The sequence below is a fragment of the Podarcis melisellensis genome, assembly GCF_964234715.1.
Source record: "Podarcis melisellensis genome assembly, chromosome: 2".
Lineage (NCBI taxonomy): Eukaryota > Metazoa > Chordata > Lepidosauria > Squamata > Lacertidae > Podarcis > Podarcis melisellensis.
Window position 1 is genome coordinate 47,834,439 of NC_138529.1, and position 20,242 is coordinate 47,854,680.

Below are 20,242 nucleotides of genomic sequence, written 5' to 3' on the forward strand. Positions count from 1 at the left end.
CCTGGAGAATATAACAGCCTACTGGCCCACCTGTGACGTTAACATATGAGAGTGCTGGAGTTGAAATGTTAAACAGGTTACCATATCAGAACCCAGGGAGGTGGAGCCAGAGGGACTATAAAACCGGCTCTGGGAGGGGCAAAGGGAGGAGTTCGTTGGGAGTTGGGTGGTTGGTTGGAGTGGGAGTGAATTGGGATAGAGTCTGTGGGTAGGTTGAGTTAGTGTAGCGAAATAAGCTGAGTCGGGAACAGTTAGGAGCTAGGAAGACAAGTAAATATCTGAGAGGTGGTTTAGTGAGTGAGAGCAGGTAGTGGAAGTTATAGGTCTGAATAGGCACCCCATGATTGTAATTGACTGAGACCGTTTATGAAACCACACACTTGTTAAACTGCAATAAATAAACAGAAGTTTATCTTCCAATTTAACCCTGACTGGACTCAGTATTTTACCAGGTAGGGCCTGGGTGGTGGCAGTGAGAAATAAAGTGGTGGCACAGGGATCAATAGATGGTGAAACGTCCGGGGACCCTGTGTGATCGCCACACCACCTACTCCAGCATCCTGTTCTCACATCAGCTAACCAGATGCCTGTGGGAAGCCTGTCCACAAGGACCTGAGCACATCAGCACTCTCTCCACTTGTGATTCCCAGCAACTGGTATTCAGAAGTGTCCTGCCTCTGACAGTGGAAGTAGAACATGGCCATCAGGGTTAGTAACCCCGATAGCCTTATCCTCCACGGATTTGTCTAATCCTCTTTTGAAACCATCCAAGGGCACACAGTACTGGATGAAATTGACCGACTAGGAAGAGGAACCTGTGGCCCTCTATAGTTTGTTAGATTCAGGACTCTCAAGTGGCGCAGTGGGTCAGTGTGTCTGGCTGTTAACTGGAAGGCTGGCGATTCAAGCCCACCCAGGGATAGCTGTGGGCAGGATTCCTGCATTGCAGGGCGTTGGACTAGATGACCCTCTGGTCCCCTCTGGTTTACAATTCTGTGATTCTGTGTGACTCGCATCAGCCCCAACCAGCACAAGCAACTGTCAGGGACAATGGCAGTTGTAGGCCAGAAACATCTGGAGAGTCACAGGTTCCCATCGCTGCCTTATATAATTAATCCATTTAATTTCTTTTCTTTCACTTGTCTGGTTCTTTCCGTGCTGCTCTTTCATTGTTTGCAGTATGAGCATTGCCAGCCTGTGTGCAAGAATCGAAAGGAACAAAGAAAAGGGAAATGGGGGAAATGTCAAGTTGGAGCGTGCCCTTGTTGGTAGATTCCCACACAGGGAAGCACTTTCTTTCATTGTTTGCAACGAGAAACTGGGTGTGCTCTCTCATAAGGAGATCAGTTTCTAAGGTGCACTGTGTAGCCTGCCATTTGACACAGCAGGCTGGATAATGTTTTACTGCATGACAGTGCTACAGTCTGCTGCAATACCCAAAGACATGCCCCACAAATAACCCAGAGATGCATTTTAAATAAAAGGACACATTCTACTCATGTAAAAACACACGGATTCCTGGGCCGTCCGTGGGCTGGATTGATAAGGCAATTGGGCTGGATCCAGCCCCGGGGCCTTAGGTTGCCTACCCCTGGACTAGATGATCCTCAGAGCACCTTCAAACTCTATAACTGTACAATTTTATTATTCCATTTCCAAAATATGCCCCTTAATATAAAGTCCCAGGAAGCAACCTTTTAGAGGGCATTTTTTAGGTAAATCACGCTTTTAGAGATGTTAAATATTTTACTTCTCATTATGTTTTTTGAAAATGAAAAATCCTATCCATTCAATCCCTTATGAAAAAAAATAGTCCTTTTGTGTTTTTTCTCTCTCTTGCTCACATACAATTTTAATAGATACTGAGAGAACTTAATAACACACACACCAGCAATTCTGGGTGGTATTCAGCTACGTTTTACTCAGAGCAGTAGACCAGAGTAAATTAATATGCCTAACTCAGTCATGTTCATTCATTTCAATGGGTCTACTCTGAGTAAAGCATAGTTAAATACTGTTCTAATATTCCTTCCATTAAATCCAAAGGCGTAGACAGTTGTAGTTACTAGCTCAAAGGTCCACACACAGTGTTAAATGGAATTTTGTCCTAATATTCCATTTTGAAGAATTGTTTTCTGAATGAGCAGCCAATGGTTTTATGTGCTGAGCTGATGAAACATCTGCCCCCAAAATAAAATGGTTTGTATTCGAAACTATTTGTAGGGATGAAATGATAATATGCAGCATAAATGAAAACATCACTGAAATAAATATCGGGTTAAGATTATTGTTAAAAAAGAAGATTTGTCTTTGGCTTAGCAAAGATTAATTCCTCAGCATAATACTATTTTGATCCTGGTAAGCAACATGTATTCATGTTGCAGATCCCTGTTTAAATCCTTCACTCAACATTTCCATCACATATTTTAACCAGCTGTGAGCAGGTTTTTAAATTACTTTTCTTGCCTGGTAGTTATTAGACGGCAGCAAAAATAGTACTGACTTTGAGCATTCATTGATAGGTTGTGTATTCCCTGTGAGCTCTAATTCCCGTGTTCTTTTCAAAGACACAGGTAGTCTCTTGAAAATCCACCTCTCAAGGTTGTAATATAATGTTGGAAAGCATAATACAGGTGTCTGCTTGAAAAGGAAGGTGCATGTTCTTAGACAGTAAGCAACCAGAAGGTGTTCTATAAGAGGCACTTGCCTTACCCTTGTGTTTTTCAAAGCCTTTTATAGATACTTTTGGCTCAAGGAAAGAAAAATGTTCACATCTTCCCCCAGTAGCCTACGCTCTTTAGCTTTAATCCCCTGGCTCCCATCACTTCTGTCAGCCTTGAGGCAGTACAAGCACACAAACTCATCCTGTTTCTGCTGAACCTTTTGGAAGTTAGAGGGAAAGTTAATCCTGCAAGGCAAGGACTGTGTCAGAATTGCTACCAGCATTACCACCCTGATGGATCAGGCTCAGTTCCCAGGCATCATGCTAGGTGGAAGGAGAACATGATTTATTTAAAGTATTCCTTTTAGTTGCTTCTGAGGGCTGTGCTGTGCTCCCACAAGGTGACACACAAACAAAAAGATATAATAGCCATACTAGGAAGACTACGATATACGTTAAGAAGCTACTCGGTAACGCCTAAACTAATTATGCTGAACACAATATTGAAGAGGGAAGTCTTCAGTTTTCACCTAAACAGCTGTACAAGACAAGATGGAAGTCAATAGCTAGGGAGTTCCATATTTTGGGGGCCCTGTTTCTGCTGCTTGCCAACCTAACTGATCTTAATGGTGAGCACTCACAGAGGATCCCTGAGGCAAATCTTAACCAACTGGCAAGATTATATGGCACTGTGACACAGGCATCTCTGCCAGGTGGGCAAAGAAACCACTCATTATGATCATTCTGCTGCTGACAGTGTGCGTTCCCTCTGCTTTGATCTGTCATGGTGCCTTGGGTTATCAGGATGAGGACAGTCTTAGGACAGATACAGAATTGTATCCAACAAGTGAGCCCTTGCAATAAAATGTTGCAGCATCGATGTTCAGCGCCCTCCTCCAGCATAACAGACAGTATGAAAAGTCTGGTAAAAAACCCAACAACAACACCCTGTGCATTTCACTAAAAATAAATGCAAAACTAGCAGAGAAAGAAAACAATCTAAAGACAATAATAGCATAGAGGTGAGAATACAATTTAACACCTACTGCAGCCAAACAACACTTTCAGTTGCCAAACATTAAAATAAACCAGCTTCTTAACACCATAACAACATATATGTTGAATGACAGAGAACAATTAATAACACTTTAACAGTCCATTACAGATGAGCAACACTTTCGGTTACCAAATGCAATTATTCTTTCAGCCTTCCCTTCCACCTGGTTCCTGCCCCCAGCTCCAAAAAGAGTCAGTGCTCCATGGCCATTCCTCTTTTTCAGTCCCCATCTTGCAAACCTTGGTGTTCCTGCTAATGCCTCCCTCTTGTGCATGGATAATGCCGTTTTGGCTGCCTAATCTCAGGCTGAACAACAGTAGTAATGAGAATAGTGATTTAACTCCGGAATTATTTTATATATTATATAAAAGGTAGTACAGGAAACACCAAAGCACTTCTTCCCACTGCACATAGTTAACTGTGGGATTCATTCTCACAAGATGTAGTGATGCCCTCTATTAGATGGTTTTGAAACAAGGTTAGATAAATTTCTGCAGGATAAAGCTATGAATAGCTCCTAGCTGTGATGGATATGTTTTCCCTCCACTGTTGGAGGCTGAATACCAGTTGCTTGGAATCACAAATGGGGAGAGTACTTTGGGGCTTCCCCTGAGCATTTGAGTGGCTACTGTGAGAACAGGATGCTGAGCAAGATGGGCCTTTGTCCTCATCTAGCAGCCACTTCTTATGTTCTTACATTATTGTATCGGTACGGAGAGCACTTCTGCATTCAGGTTCTGCTTGTGATTTTCCCATATGCCTCTGTTTGGCTACTGTGAGAACAGGAGGCTGGGCTAGACAGAACTTTGGCCTGATCCAACAGGATCTGTCTGGTCTTTGACCACAAAGATTGATTGATTAATTGATTGATTGATTGATCGATCCAACAGGATTCTTATGTTCTTAACAGATGTTTTCAGTGTATGCCCCCCCTCCCCTTTAAGAACTCAGTACTGTTGAGATAGTTCTATGTTGCTCAGGGGACAAGCCACAGCTCAGTGGTAGCTCAGTGGTTCAATCCAGATAGGGCTGGGAATATCCTCTGCCTATAACCCTGGACAGCTACTGCCAGGCAGCACCAACACTACCAAAACCTTAATCTGATTATGTACAAGGCAGCTTCCTATGTTCCTACATTACTTCTACCTCTTACTGTGGTTCATTTGATGTACTGTATGCTTTCACTGATAATCTAGAGAGCGGCTTAAACTCCCTATTCCACTTTCCTCCCTGTGTGTAGGAGGTAGATATCTTCATCTTGCTGTCTTGGATGCCTTTCTGCAGTACAGTGCTTCACAGCCTCGTATTGTGAGGGTGCTCAGTTTAATTTCATTTTCTTGCATTCTCTGCGGGAGAAAGAATTCACATTTTTCCAATAAGGTGGTGCACCTAGTTCTTGCAGTTTTCCCACTGTTGCAACAAAAGCGCATCAATTTAAATGTACCACTTTCTGTGCCTGCATTAATCTCCAAATATGGATCAGAGCAAACAATAAGAGAAGGCAAGCTTCAGCCGTGGAAGAGATAGTGTTTCTAAAATACAGAGAAGCCAGTGAGGAAGAGATCTGGTAACCACTCTTGGATGAACTGGAGACTCCCTGCTTCCTCTTAAACCAAATGTGCAGGGAATGAGGAGTGGAACAACATAGTTAACAGCCATCATCCACATGCACTGTTTCTATATTCACCTAAAGAGAAGAAGCGCAGGGCCTGGGGAAATGAGCAGAATGCGTTGCAAATGGCAGACAGACTGCTGCCAAGATTCGGTGACACAGGCTGGACTGTGTCTATAGGAACAGATCTTCTTTGGCCTTTATTTCCTGAATGCCTGGCAATGTGCTGGTACCCTCTGGCAGTAGATAAGCATTTTCCTTTGGCTGCCTCCTCTTTAGCTGCCACTCCAGCAAAGGAACAACAGACCAAGATTATCAAAATGCTATTTAGATGTCATGGGAACTGTCTGACATGGGCCTCAGAGTCAAGGAAAGAGAGGAAATGGGGTGTATAGCTGGTTGTTGTTGTTTTTTTGCTGTTATGTTATGTATTTGTCTTTTTATGTTGTAAACTGCCCTGTGATCTTCAAATGAAGGGTGGCATATAATTTAATTTAAATAAATAAATAAATAAAATAAAGGAAGAAACTGCAGAAATGGGGGATGTGGGAAGGAGGACGCAAACCAAATCAACTGGGTGGAAAGCTGTGTCTATGAAATGGTTATCGCCAAAGAGAGTGGGTGGTTAGTGTTGATCAAAGTTAGACTTAATACCCATGTGAATGAGAGAGAAAGGATATCTGTTACCTGTTATGTATAAGAGATGAATGAGGAGGCTTGCTCTTTTTTTAGTATCTATTTTCTTTCCTTCCCCACCCCCTTCCTTCTACTTTTAGTTCCTCCTGGCCTATTTTGGATTTTAATCCAAAAGTAGAGGTTAGATTTGTATTTGGATGTGAGACTTTATAGATCAAATAGAAGCTTGTAGCACCAGGGAGAAACTACATAAGGAGCCACCTAGAATATTATGAGCACCATAAACATTAAGTGTTTTGAGGGGGTGATAAAAGGGATGGGTCGTCTAGACCTAATGGATAAAGGGAGATGAGCATTTTAAATGTGATGGAACATAGATTAAGGGGTTTAAATAAACATTCTCTGCCATGATGACAAATGTCTCAGAATACACCAAATGTATGTTTAAACACTTCCATCACACTTAGATCCAGTGTGCATCAGGTTTGTTTTTGGTTTACCAATTGTGGTTTGGTTCAGCAAAACAAATCAATACCTTTGGCTTGGATGTAATACTAATCCAGGGATGATGTTTTATTACTTGCAGTAGGGGAGAAGTGGATCAGGAGGCATCCACTTATTCTCAGTAAACTATTAACTATGGTTTACTATGACATGTAGGTGCTGTCACTGAGCACTGTGTCTTTCTATAGCCAGCAAAAAAGATGAGAGGGAGAATTACAAATAAGATGAGAAAGAGATGCATAGATATATGGCCACTGTTGGACCAGCAGATTTGGAAAAGGTTGTTTTTGTGTCCTGTGAAGTGAAAATGGCAAAGCAAGCACCCTCTCTATGGTTAAATTAGGACATTGCAGTCTACCATTGTTGTGCAAGATATGTCTGAATTGAATTTTAGTTTTCAGAGACATTTAAGCAGCAGCATTTTGAAGGCTCAGTCATCAGTAATCAAATCCAGCTAGCCTCACATAGAAAGGAAGGTCAAAGAAAAAGATGTGTCTTCTAGTGTAGACAGTGTTGACGAAAGACTCAGTGGGATAATTAATCACACTGAGCATATCTGAAGAGCAGAGCGGAGCATAGAAGTGACATGTTTCCTGTCTAGTTACAGCACAATCTAGGTAGCATAGGACAAAGATGAAGGGAGAGGACAAAGGGACAGAGGAATATCAGAAATTTGCATGTACTTGTAAAGCAGCTTTAAGCAATAGCCAGACGTATTAAATGTTTGACTTGTGGTTTACAGTGGTCCAAATACGATAACTTTGTGTTAATGGGCTGAAGTAGGCATGAGAGTTGCTGATGTCCTGTATGGCCAAAGTTGCTGTCACAAGAAACATAGGAGGCTGATGTAAGAATTGTGCATACAAAAATGAAAGACAAAGAGAATTATGGGAAATGAAGGAAAGATACTGCTAGTGCAAGCATTAAGACTAAGTGGAAAGTGACCAAGAGCCAGTTCAGTTGTAACCAGGGGCAAAGTCTCTAAAGCAGAAAAGGGTAAAACACAGCTCTGTGGGGTAGGGTGTCTGCTAGTATATAATAGATATTATAATCCAATCAAACTAAAAATATAGAGAGACTGAGGTGCACTGATGTTGGGGTTGATGACATCTTTGCCATAATATCTATTTGCAGCATTGTTGTTGTTGTTTTATACATTTCTCCCCACATGGCAGCAAATCACAGTATAATAAAATGCATATAAAATACTTGCAAATATGAAAAAGAGTTTAAACGCTAGCATTTAAAAGCATTTAGAAAAAAGCACCCTTATTATTTATATAAAAACAGTTTAAAACAACAGCACAAACATAACATGAGTTAAAGTATAATTCAGGTCCCAAATGTTGGGACAGATATTGACTCATGAAATAGCAAAAGATGGAAATGCTTTTGCTAACATACGTATTGGTGTGGTAACAAACCATACTATACCAGCTGTGCCAAAGGCAGCTATAAGAGTAACAATGAGTGGCAAGGAATAGGTGGTGCATTTATTTCCTTTAACAACTAAAGAAGCATGCATAGCTTTGCCTTACACTCTTCGGCCACTGGAGTTTTGCCTTTTTCAGCAGGTTGCATACCACAGGCCAAACTCTCATCTTCACCATTTTTGTTATGAATTAGCACACTGCCAAATTAACATAAAACAGGGATGGAGAACAGGGTCTGTAGGCGGGGTCCTCAGTTCCTCCCACCCCCATGGGCCACTTTGACAGGCAGGCAGTGCCACCCACCCGTCAGTCGCCTGCCATCACCCATGACACCAGCTGACCCACCTTCAAAGGAAAGAACAGGAAGCTCACAGCCAATTCTTTCTTTTCTTGTTTTGCAGCCTGGCTTGAACTCAAGCCAAGCTGCAAAAGAAGATTCCTGCCAAAAAGGGGCCTGCTGGTCAGCATAAAACTTTAGAAGACATTTGTGCTGATTACATGACTAAAGCCTTGATTCTATAACGTATTGCTCTCTAGTTTTGTGAAAATATTTCTAGGGGGGCTTTTTCAAATATATTTCCGAGTTACAACCTTTATGCTACTGGTTCCTCAGGGACTTTTCTTGAGTATGCGGTTATAAAAATTGCCATCTTGTTAAATAACCTTGCAAGTGATTTCTGTTCCAAAAATGTACAATGTATTTAGTTATTTGGAGTACTGAAGTAGACAAATATTCTATATTTGTACTGGTGAAGAGATCTGCATGAAGGATGCCTTTATTTATGCTGCTGTTGACTGTTACTTAAATGGGTTTTGTTCAGTCCCTAGACTGTGTTTCTCCAAGGTTACCAAGGAAACAATGATGCCATTCAGCAATAAATACTAATTGTACTGGATGTGTACTGTGTTAATAGAATCAGGGCCCACATCAAAACATGGTATATCAGAACAGGGAGGGTTCACTGGTGCTACAGTCAGGCTCAGCACCACGGGACAGCCTGCTGTTCCTACACAGTCACTGACCTCAGTAGCCAGCAGCCTGCTTACCTGTCCAGTGACAGCTGGCAGGGATGTGTGTGAGAGAGAGAGAACAGGTCTGACTGGGCCTGCACATGGCAGGTGCAAAGCCTGCAGCTTCATCATCTTTAATTATGCTGGCCCCGCCTCTGCCATAAGAACAGATGATGGGTCCAGTCCAGCATCCTCTTCTCACAATAGTGAACCGGATGCCCATGGAAAACCTCTAAGCAGAATTTGGGTACAACAGCATGCTCCACACTTGTGCTCCCCAGCAACATTTATTCAGAGACATACCACCTCTGATACTTTAGGTAGTACACAGCCATCACGATTCGTAGCCATTGGTAGCTTTATCCTCAATGAATTTTTCTAAACTCCCTTGAAAGTCAATTTGGTGGCCATGCTACATCCTTCAACATTGAATCCCACAGTTTAACTATTTGCTTCTTGAAGAAGTATTTCATTATATCTGCCCTGAACCTCCCAATATTCATTTTCATCCGGGTGTTCTCTCTATCCACTTTCTCCTGCACCTCTATCTTCTCCTGCCCCTCCCCCCATCCCTCTTTTTTCTTGAACAAAAATGTTCCCAGTGTTTTAACCTTTCCTCATAGGGGAGTTGCTCCAGCCCCTTTTATCATTTTGGAAGAATTCAACATCAAGCTGCCACAAACATTTCATCATTGTGAACTTTTCTGCTTGTCTGACAGAATGATATCCCCTCTTCTCCACACACAGTTCTAGGGTTTCTTCCACCACCCTGAGCCAATTTGAGGGGAGCATGAGGGGAGGAGAGGGATAGGGAAAGCTCCACTGCACTAGCTAAAGTCCTTGTGCAGGCTTCTGCTATTGGGACCAGCTAGCTGAATCTGGCCCAAGATGTCTATTGGAGTCCCCCTCCCCCTTTTAAGCGCTAGTCCCTTTTCAAAAATATTAGTTCAAAGCCAAGCAACATGACTAACCATTACTGTTTAGAAATACTTGTGCCCATGTTTGTTTTACATCTTTCACATTATCATTTATCCATTCTGCTTAATTGCTCACTTTCTATTTTGTGTATGTACAAGTCACCACGCCAAGTTCTCGAGGTTCCCTTAGGTGTTTTGGGTTTTTGTTTTTTTTTTAAGTGTGAAGTAATACTGGGTCCATGGCAGATATCAGGTGGGGGACAGACCTCTGTGCATGTGGGGTTTCTGCCTTCCAGTTGGACCTTAGTACTTTACTTGGAGGGAGGGAAATGTGATTCCATGCAACTTGTATTTATCATCTGCATATTTTCCAAACATAAAATAAAATGATTCTTTGCCAATCTTTGATGCTCAAACTTTGAACATTCAAGCACTGGTGAGATTTCACATGCAGCCGGGGCGGCGGCGGGGGTGGGGGGTGGGTAAAGCCTGAACCAAAATAGCTTCACAACCAGCTTGTATGGGTTCATTGTCACATCAAATGGCACTGACAAGAAAGGGCAAATCTCCAGCAGTAAACAGTTCATTCCATTTCCTTTTTAACCATTTGTTTCAAAGGTAACCAAGAATGCAAGGTAACTGTTTGTACATTGATAGACTAGACATGTAAATCAGTTTTTCAACCACGAGTCCCCAGATGGTTGTTGGTCTCCAACTCTGTCACCTCCAGAAAGCTTAAGCCTACTGGTCAAAACTAAGTTCTCTGAGGAATCAAGGCTGGAGGTTATAAATCACCTTATAAAGAAAGTGGGTGGGTACACGTGCATGTACACATGCATGTGCACACACTATCACTGTAAAAAAAAACCCAGAAGCAATTCAATTTCTGTTCAGATAGGATTCTTCAATGCATATGTATAATAGCCATTACCCAGCACTGAATCAGTGACCTAAAAATAAAGTTACAGGCCTTAAGAACCCAAACTATAAAAGCAATGGCTCATCACCAAAGTCAAATTTTCTCAGATAAGACTTACCTGGATATTACTATTTAGAGCTTCAGCAGTCTAAGGCAAAACCTTTTTCTCCACACATCATTCAGTCTTACTGCCTTCAAAATTTGTCTCAGTTCTGACTTCCGGAGGCGGCACAAAACGGCAATGGCGGTCCTCTTTACCCAGTGAAGAGGGGCTCCGCGAAAAAGGGTCGTCCGCTACGGCAAAGCGGAGACCCATTAAGATAAACCGCAGGCAGAGCGAGCCTGCGGCCGTGGGACTCGGCGGGTGCCAGAAGCCCCCCCAGAAGCGAGGAAGGGACCTCGTAAGAGGCTCCGGAACGTGAAAGGGGGAGCGGCGCTGTGAGTTCATCGCTCTTTTCGCGGAAGTGAAGCCGCGCTGCTGCTGCTGATGAGCGTCGACCTTTCTTCTTGAAAAGTATCGGAATTGGCTGCAATTTACCCGTGAGTAAGGGGTACTAAAGATTGACTTAAATTTATTTAATTCGGCTGAAAACGGGAGGCGAGTAACAGGAAGTCCGTCTCCCGACCCTGCTAATCAGAGCAAAGCAAAGAATTTGATGTGGGCTGAAGCGCTTAAAAAGAGACTTTGAAAATAGTACGAAGGGGCATCAATAGACTGTGTTTTTAGAAATTAAAAGGAATGAAGGATTAAACCATTTGGTTTATTTTGCTACGGAACCTTCCCCCTACTGTGGAGTGACGTGGAGTTAAAGGGGACAACCGAGCTGTCGGGCTGCCAGTGTTGCAAAGGAGAACTGTCAGGCTGCTGAAACTTCTTCTGAAGTATAAATTGTTGCATGGATGGATACATTATCGCTTTAATATTGATACTGGAACCTTTCTGTCACCTTGTGGCACTATTTTGAAACAGAACTATCTGGAAACCTCCTTTTTGAACTTGGGGATTATAAAAGTTGATAGGAACTTTGATGGCGGAAAAGAAACTTTCCTTCTCATGAAACACCTCCCCCTGGTGGATTTGCAGAGGTATAGAGGCCTGGGAACTGTATTATATCGAGATTCTTTGTGGTTTAATTGTTTACATTCTGGACTTGCCTTTCTCATGGATTGAAAGACTATTTGACCTTGAACAGAGGCAGCTGGGGAATGAGCGGCCCAGGGAAAACAAGAGCAGCCAAAGCTAAGGAAGCTAAAGAAAAAGATAAGAGAGCTGGGCAGCTTGTTCAAACAACGTTAACACATCAACGTAGATCCTCTGTACCAACTGTGCTGACGGCACAGGAGGGAGAAGTTGAAACGCTTGCTACAGAAGAAATGGCAACTGGAGGAACTGATCCAGTCTTGAAACAAATCTTGGAACAATTGGCACTTTTGAATAAGAAGGTGGACGATCAGTCATCTAAAATTGATAGAGCTACATCTACTATCAGTAAGTTATCAGATCAGGTTTCCCAGCATACCCAGGCTATTGAGAAATTGCAAGGAGCTACGGCTGAGAACTATAAATTAGCTGCGGAAGCCAATCAAAAAGCTGAGCAAGCGTGCAAAAAGGTTGAGGAGATCAAAGGGGAAGTAAGACCTCTGAAAAGACAGGTAGGAGAACAGCAAGCCTACCTGTCAATGGTGGAACTGAAAAGTAAGGAATGCAATCTTAGGCTGAGGGCCGTCCCAGAACTGGAGCAGGGCAACCTAGAGGAATTTTTGACGCAGTTATTTTCTAAATTTTGGGGGGTTGAGGAAGACAAAGACTTCAAAATTGTGACGGCCTTCAGATTGGGAAGATCGGCTAAGAAAGACAAGTCCAGAGACTGTTTGGTTTGCTTGAGAACAAGAGAGGAAAGAGACAAGATACTAGGCCAACATTTTAAAAAATCTCTGGAAGTTGAAGGCAAAAGAGCAGAAATTTATAGAGACATTCCCAAATATCTGTTGGACCTTAGAGCCTCATATACAGACTTGGCCAAACTGTTAAGGTACAACGCAATTCCTTACAGGTGGGAATTCCCTCAAGGTTTATCATTCACCTATAAAGGAAAGAAGGTAAGAATTAAAACACTAGAGGACCAGCAGAAGTTCCTGCACGACAACGAGGAGGACCTCCAAAAGAGAGCCGCAGATTCCTGGCCTCCACCACCGGGATTACCACCAGGACACGTACCATCTGGAGGCGGACCGGCACCACATCCTTCGGGAACGGAGGATAACATAGATACCCAACTGTGATACTCAAGTACTAGACCAGGATGTCTCTACAGCTTCTTAGTTGGAACATAAATGGCGGGAACTCTCCAGAAAAAAGGAGAAAAGTATTTCATATTTTGAAAAAAGAACAATTGGACATTATCTGCTTGCAAGAAACACATGTGACAAGACTCCACAGAAAAGTGTTAATTAATAAAAGGTTAGGCCAAGAATTTATTTCATCGGACAAAGTCAAGAAAAGAGGAGTGGTGATATATGCAAAGGAGAACTTGTCACCAAAATTTGTATTTAAAGATGAACAGGGCAGAATTTTGGCGGTTGAAATTCAGACACAAGGAGAAAAGTTTTTAATTTTAGGAATCTACGCCCCAAATGAAGGGAAATCGGAATTTTTCAAGAGGCTGCATGAGACTATGCTGGACTATTTGGATTACAACAACATTATCATGTTGGGAGATATGAACGGAGTCGTCTCAGTGAATATGGATAAGTCGCAAAGTGCTAACATAACGAAAGACGGCAGACTACCAAAAACTTTTTTCGAAATGACTGACAATTTGGACTTGACTGATATATGGAGGATCAAGAACCCTCTAGGGAAAGAAGGAACTTTCTTTTCTGAGGCCCACATGACATGGACGCGAATCGACCAAATATGGATAACTAGAGGACTGGCACCTAAGACTAGAAAAGTGGAAATCTGCCCAAAAACCTGCTCCGACCACAATGCTTTGAGAATGGAACTGAGATTAAACACAACCGGATCTTTCAGATGGAAAATGAATGACGCTTTGTTAAGAGATCAGGAGATTGTTAAGAAGGCCCAAAAAGTTTTAAAGGATTATTTTGAAATAAATTTAAAGACAACCGTGGAAAAAAGAACAATCTGGGACGCAAGTAAAGCAGTTATGAGAGGGTTTCTAATACAGCAGAACACGATCAAAAAAAGGCTCTGGAATGAAAAGAAGGAGAAGATTTTGGAGAAAATAAGAGAAGGAGAGAAAAAACTGAGATCCAGGCCTAAATCGAAGGAAGTGTTGAGAGAAGTGAAGTTTTTCCAGGCACAATATTCGAAATTGATAAATCAAGAGGTGGAATGGAAAATTAAACAAATGAAACAAAGATCCTTTGAATCAGCTAATAAGTGTGGGAAGCTGCTGGCTTGGCAGTTGAAAAAGAGACAAAAGCTTAATACAGTTACAAATCTAGAGATTGAAGGGAGAATGGTTCAGAAACCTGAGGAAATTAGAAAGTGCTTCCAGAGATATTTCAGAGAACTTTATTCACAAAGGCCACAAAAAGATTCGGAGGCGGATCAATTTCTCATAACTAATGGATTACAAAGAATACCTCAGGAAATGAGAGCAACCCTGAATTGTAACATTATGTTCCAAGAAATTGAATGCGCCATTCAGAATCTTCAACTAGGCAAGTCTCCAGGACCAGATGGACTCACTTCCAAATACTATAAGGTATTGAAGGACTCTTTGATACAACCACTGTTGGAAGTTTGCAACCAGATTATGGAGGGGAGGAAGGCACCGGAAACGTGGAAAGAAGCTTTCATCACGTTGATACCAAAATTAGAAACTGAAAAAACTCAACTTAAAAACTACCGTCCTATCTCACTCCTAAATGTGGATTACAAAATCTTTGCAGACATTTTGGCAAGTAGGTTTAAGAAAGTATTAAATGAAGTGATTCATAAGGACCAAGCAGGCTTTCTCCCTGGTAGGCATTTATTTGATAACACAAGAAACATCATTGACATTTTGGAATTTTTACAGACAAATTCAAATACAAGAGCGGTGTTGATCTTTATTGATGCGGAGAAAGCCTTTGACAACATTTCTTGGATGTTTATGAAGAAAAATTTGGAAAGGATGGGAGTAGGGCGGGGGTTTGAAAATGGAATAGAAGCAATTTATTCAGAACAAAAAGCTAAATTGATAGTGAACAACGTGGTGACAGAGGAGTTCAAAATTGAAAAAGGGACACGACAGGGGTGCCCTCTGTCTCCTCTGTTGTTTATCTCAGTCCTGGAGGTGCTATTGAACAAGATTAGAAATGACCGGTTGGCACAGGGAATTGTGGTCGGAGAGAAACAATATAAACTGAAAGCATTTGCAGATGACTTGGTATTAACACTACAGGAGCCAGCCTCTAGCACTAAAAGAGCGTTAGAATTAATTTCTGACTTTGGTCGGGTGGCGGGATTTAAGCTGAATAAACAAAAAACTAAAGTTCTAGCAAAAAATTTGACAACTATTGAAATAGAGGAGTTCAGAAAAGAAACGGAATTAAATGTGGTTAAAAAAGTAAAGTATTTAGGGGTGCACTTGACCTCCAAAAATTTGAATTTGTTTAAGGACAATTATGAGAAATGTTGGTCAGAGATCAAAAGAGACTTGGAAACATGGTCAAGACTGAAACTTTCCTTGTTGGGTAGAATAGCTGCTATAAAGATGAATGTATTGCCGAAAATGCTATTTCTGTTTCAGGCCCTCCAGATCGTGGACAAGGTGGAATGTTTTGGAAAATGGCAGAGGGATATTTCTAAATTTGTCTGGCAGGGCAAAAAGCCCCGAATTAAGTTTAAAATACTAACGGATGCGAAAGAAAGAGGGGGGTTTGCCCTGCCGGACTTGAGGTTATATTATGAATCTGCAGCCCTCTGCTGGTTGAAAGATTGGATTTTATTGGAGAACACCGATGTCCTCGACCTGGAAGGATTTGATAATGCTTTTGGGTGGCATGCATATTTGTGGTATGACAAGGTTAAAGTTCATAGATCATTCAAAAACCATATTGTCAGAAGGGCAATTTTTATGGTCTGGTCAAAATATAAAGACTTATTGGAGAGTAAAACTCCGAGGTGGCTCTCACCGATGGAGGCCAAAGCACGGAAAAGACTCAATATGGAGGCCCACTGGCCTAAATATTGGGAAATAATTGAAAAAATTGGAGATAATTGGAGGTTGCAGAGTATGGAAAAGTTAAAAAACAAGGTGCGAGATTGGTTACATTATGCTCAAATTCAGGAAGTTTTTAAAGCGGACAAAAAAGTGGGTTTCCAGGAGGAAAAGTCGAAATTAGAGACAGAGCTGCTTGAGCCAAAATCTAAGTTAATTTCGAGAATGTATAACTTGTTGCTTAAATGGAATACACAGGATGAGATTGTTAAATCCTCCATGATAAAGTGGGCGCAGGATTTGGGGCACAACATTATGTTTGAAGACTGGGAAAGGTTATGGAACACCGGAATGAAATTTACGGCATGTAGTGCCCTGAAGGAAAATATTATGAAAATGACATACCGGTGGTACATGACCCCAGTCAAGCTTGCAAAGATATATCACCTGTCTGACAACAAATGTTGGAAATGTAAAGAGGAGGAAGGGACATTCTTACACATCTGGTGGACCTGCCCGAAGGTGAAGGCCTTCTGGGAGATGATACATAATGAACTAAAAAAGGTACTTAGATTTACCTTACCCAAGAAACCGGAGGCCTTCCTCCTGGGCATGGTAGACCAGAGGGTGGCCAAGAAAGATAGAATTTTCTTTATGTACGCTACTACAGCAGCAAGGATCCTGATGGCAAAGCATTGGAAGACACAAAATTTACCCACATTGGAAGAATGGCAGACGCAGCTGATGGACTATATGGAACTGGCTGAAATGACTGGCAGAATCCGAGACTCGGGAGAAGAAGAAACGGAGGAAGTTTGGGAAAAATTTAAGGACTATTTGAAAAGGCATTATAAGTTGTATGAATGTTAAAAAATGCTCCTTTTTAGGAAATTACAGCTTCAGCATCGGTTAATTTTTTGAATTGGAAAATAAGGAACAACAAGACAGAAGTGGTGTAATGAAATAATTTTATTGTGTTGAAACTAAAACAATGGATTTGGACTGAAATGTTTAGAGACCAGATATCACGATAAAATGGAAGATATATTATTATGTTTAAAATAAGTTAACAATTTGCTGAGGTTTTAAATTTACAGAGAATGCAGTGTTCGGAAGATGGGGGAGTCCACTAGATTTATGGAAATAAGTGTTTGGAAGTTGGATTTTGTATACTATAAACTTAATAAAAATTATATTAAAAAAAAAACAAAATTTGTCTCAGTTCTTTATTTTCAGAATAACTCAGAATTAGCCACTTTTTTCTTCATAGTAAATGACTGTATTTTTCGCCCTCATTAAACAAGTAGGTTTTATAATTGTTGGAGTTTAGCAAATATATCACAGTGGTGCAGAAAAAAATAGTCTGGTAAGGCTGCTCCTTTAAAAGATAAATAAAACGTAAGGTTTATTCATGGCAAACAAAGCCATTCTAAGTCTAGGTTTTATATGTGGCCCAGATGGAGTCAGCACTTAACACTAGTACATGCTAGCTCATGCTTGGACTGACTAACTTGGAGAAGAAGCAGGAAGGAAGGAAAGATACTTGAAAGGGAAGGAATCAGGGAGTGGCACAGACAGGTTGCCTTTCTGTCTATGCCTCCCCCCCCTCCCCAGGTCAGGAAACTTACTGCATGTGTTGTTGCTTTACTCCCAGCAATAATATCAAAACCTGACTTCTCAATAATACTTTAATAGGGACAGCCATCTTTATAGGGGAAAAAATACTATGTTTTCAGTCTGTAATGTTGTCTTAATTTCTATAAACACCAAGCTGTTGATAGCCGTCAATGTTATTAAATATTTAAATGGTTGGTGTGGGTGACATATTTTCCTTTATGTGTACAGTGGTTAAAGGTTTTACTTTCCTTCCCTGAACAGTTTGAAAACGAAATCATTTTAAAATTGGACCATGAAGTGGAAGGAGGCCGTGGAGATGAGCAGTATCTGCATTTGTTTGAATCAATGTAAGTACAAAGAAGGGGCAAATCCTTAGTTTTGGGGTAGGATTCAGTCAATGAGCCCCCTCAGTGGAAGCCCTGCACAAGGACTTCCATTTGTACAAATGGGCTTTCCACTCTTCTTTCCACACGCATCTCAAAATTGGTTCAGGGGGAATGTTGTGTGAGAGAACCTTCAGAACAGCACACAGTGGGAGGAGAATGGAGATTGTTCCCATCCAGTAAGTTGAAATGCTTGCCCTGACAGAACAATCACTTTAGCACGATGATGAATGCCTCCCACAATTTTTAAGGTTGTTATATTTTAAAGTTGAACATTTGTTTTAAGTATGATCCATATAGTAATGTATTTATTGTACTTCTCCCCTGTTCTTACATGGGGCTTCCAGTGGTCTCCTGGAATATGGCCACGAGATCCACCTCTGCTTAGCTTCAGGGTATTCCTTGGAAAATCTCTTTAAATTGACTTTTTTTAAATGTGGGGTGTGTGTGTGTATGTGCGTGTGTCTTAAATAAACATAGGTCTGTAACTCAATTGTGCCCCCAGGGCACCTGTGCTCTGTCATGCAAATATATATACAGGCAGGGAGTGAAAAATGCTTCAGGCATAAAACATTTCCATTCAAATTTAGTGTGCCTCAAAACACAAACTTCTCCAGAGATGGTAGACCTGACCCAGAAGCAAAACAGAAAGTACATCATAACATTGGAACATGTTAGGATGTGGTATTGGAGCTAAGCTACTGGGTTTGTTGTTGTTAGAGCTAGTATGTTCAATCTAGCATCAACCACCATAGAGGTTAGCACAGTCTACACTTGCCTTGCAGATGGCAGCATGTATGTTGGGGTGGAGCAGCCTTCCTGACTCCAGTGTCATTGCTGCTTACCTGGACAAGACTGGGGCAGTGCAACAGCAAGGTCAGGGCATGTGGGTGCACCTGTGGGAGTACCTGATTGGTCTCACTGGGGCACCTACATGGCCCTGACCTTACCACCACTCTGCCCCCACACCAGCCAGGCAAGCAGCAGTAATGGATCCATGGCTTTACCCCACATACTTCTGTGGCTGACATAAAAAGGTAAAAGTAAAGGTAAAGGGGACCCCTAACCATTAGGTCCAGTCATGGCCGACTCTGGGGTTGCGGTGCTCATCTCCCTTTATTGGCTGAGGGAGCCGGTGTACAGCTTCCGGATCATGTGGCCAGCATGACTAAGCCGCTTCTGGCGAACCAGAGCAGCACACGGAAACACTGTTTACCTTCCCGCTGGAATGGTACCTATTTATTTACTTGCACAGGTGTGCTTTCGAACTGCTAGGTGGGCAGGAGCTGGGACCAAACAACGGGAGCTCACCCCGTCGCGGGGATTCGAACCGCCGACCTTCTGATCAGCAAGCCCTAGGCTCTGTGGTTTAACCCACAGCACCACCCGACATACTGGCATGCAAATCAGTTGTAAGGAAGTGTCCATAATATATAAACAATTTGTTTTTGCAAAGGTACTTTGCATCCAGATGCTGATTGATCCCCTACGTAAATAGTGATACATAGGGGAACACTGGCTAACATTTTTACACTTTTGGAGGCATTACAGAAATTAAATTGGCTTGGTCATTGGACAGTACCCTGTTTAATAAATGCAATCCTTCCCTCCTTTTTTTAACATGTGTGGATGGGTTCTGTTTCTAGAATGGAACTGAACAAGCATAAGAGCAAAAGTATAGTAGTGGCTTTGTTAACTCACCTTGTCACCCTCCATAATTCTGGCCATACTAGGAAATGGATAATTACTTCTCTTTTTCCCAAGGTAAAGATATATTCTTATTATCTAAGGGAGCTGTTGATCTCAAAGGCACAGTTTCAGCACAGAAGCAACATATGATGAATGGCATCATCTCTTGACTTTGCCTTCTTTGTTGCTGTGGCCTACAACTTTCTGCTTTACAAAATAATACTTAATTTTCATGCTTAACTCTGAACATGCTCTTTGACAGTTGAACTGTGAATCAACTTATGAAAGAGCAGCCTAATAATCAGAAAAGAATTAATACATATGCAACTAGAGGTCTGTGCATAGAAGTCACAGAAGAAGTGTGGACAATCATGTTGAAATGTGCAAATCTCTTCTTTCCTGAAGGGCAGAACCATTCCCCTGCACTTACATTTGATTTATTACAAACTACATACAAACTTTCAGGTAAATTAAGTCTTTTAAGTCAAAAATAAGTTTAAGCAGAATACCGCAATAATCAGAAGACAAACATCCCCAACAGTGGTCCTTTTGGGAGGCAGAAATTTCAGGAAAGAGGTTAAATACGTCTGTGGAAATAGATCAGCTTGGAAAGTATAAAATGATGATG

General features: G+C 41.6%; 1 protein-coding gene across 5 annotated transcripts in view; it reads left to right on the top strand.

Moving 5' to 3' along the window:
* Positions 1 to 20,242, top strand: part of DOCK2 (dedicator of cytokinesis 2) — a 252,567-nt gene that overhangs the window by 191,379 nt on the left and 40,946 nt on the right. For all 5 annotated transcript variants that reach the window (XM_081899107.1, XM_081899111.1, XM_081899110.1 and 2 more), the window contains one exon: positions 17,804 to 17,889. In XM_081899107.1, the coding sequence (XP_081755233.1) occupies positions 17,804 to 17,889 (86 nt within the window). The remainder of the gene's footprint in view (positions 1 to 17,803; positions 17,890 to 20,242) is intronic.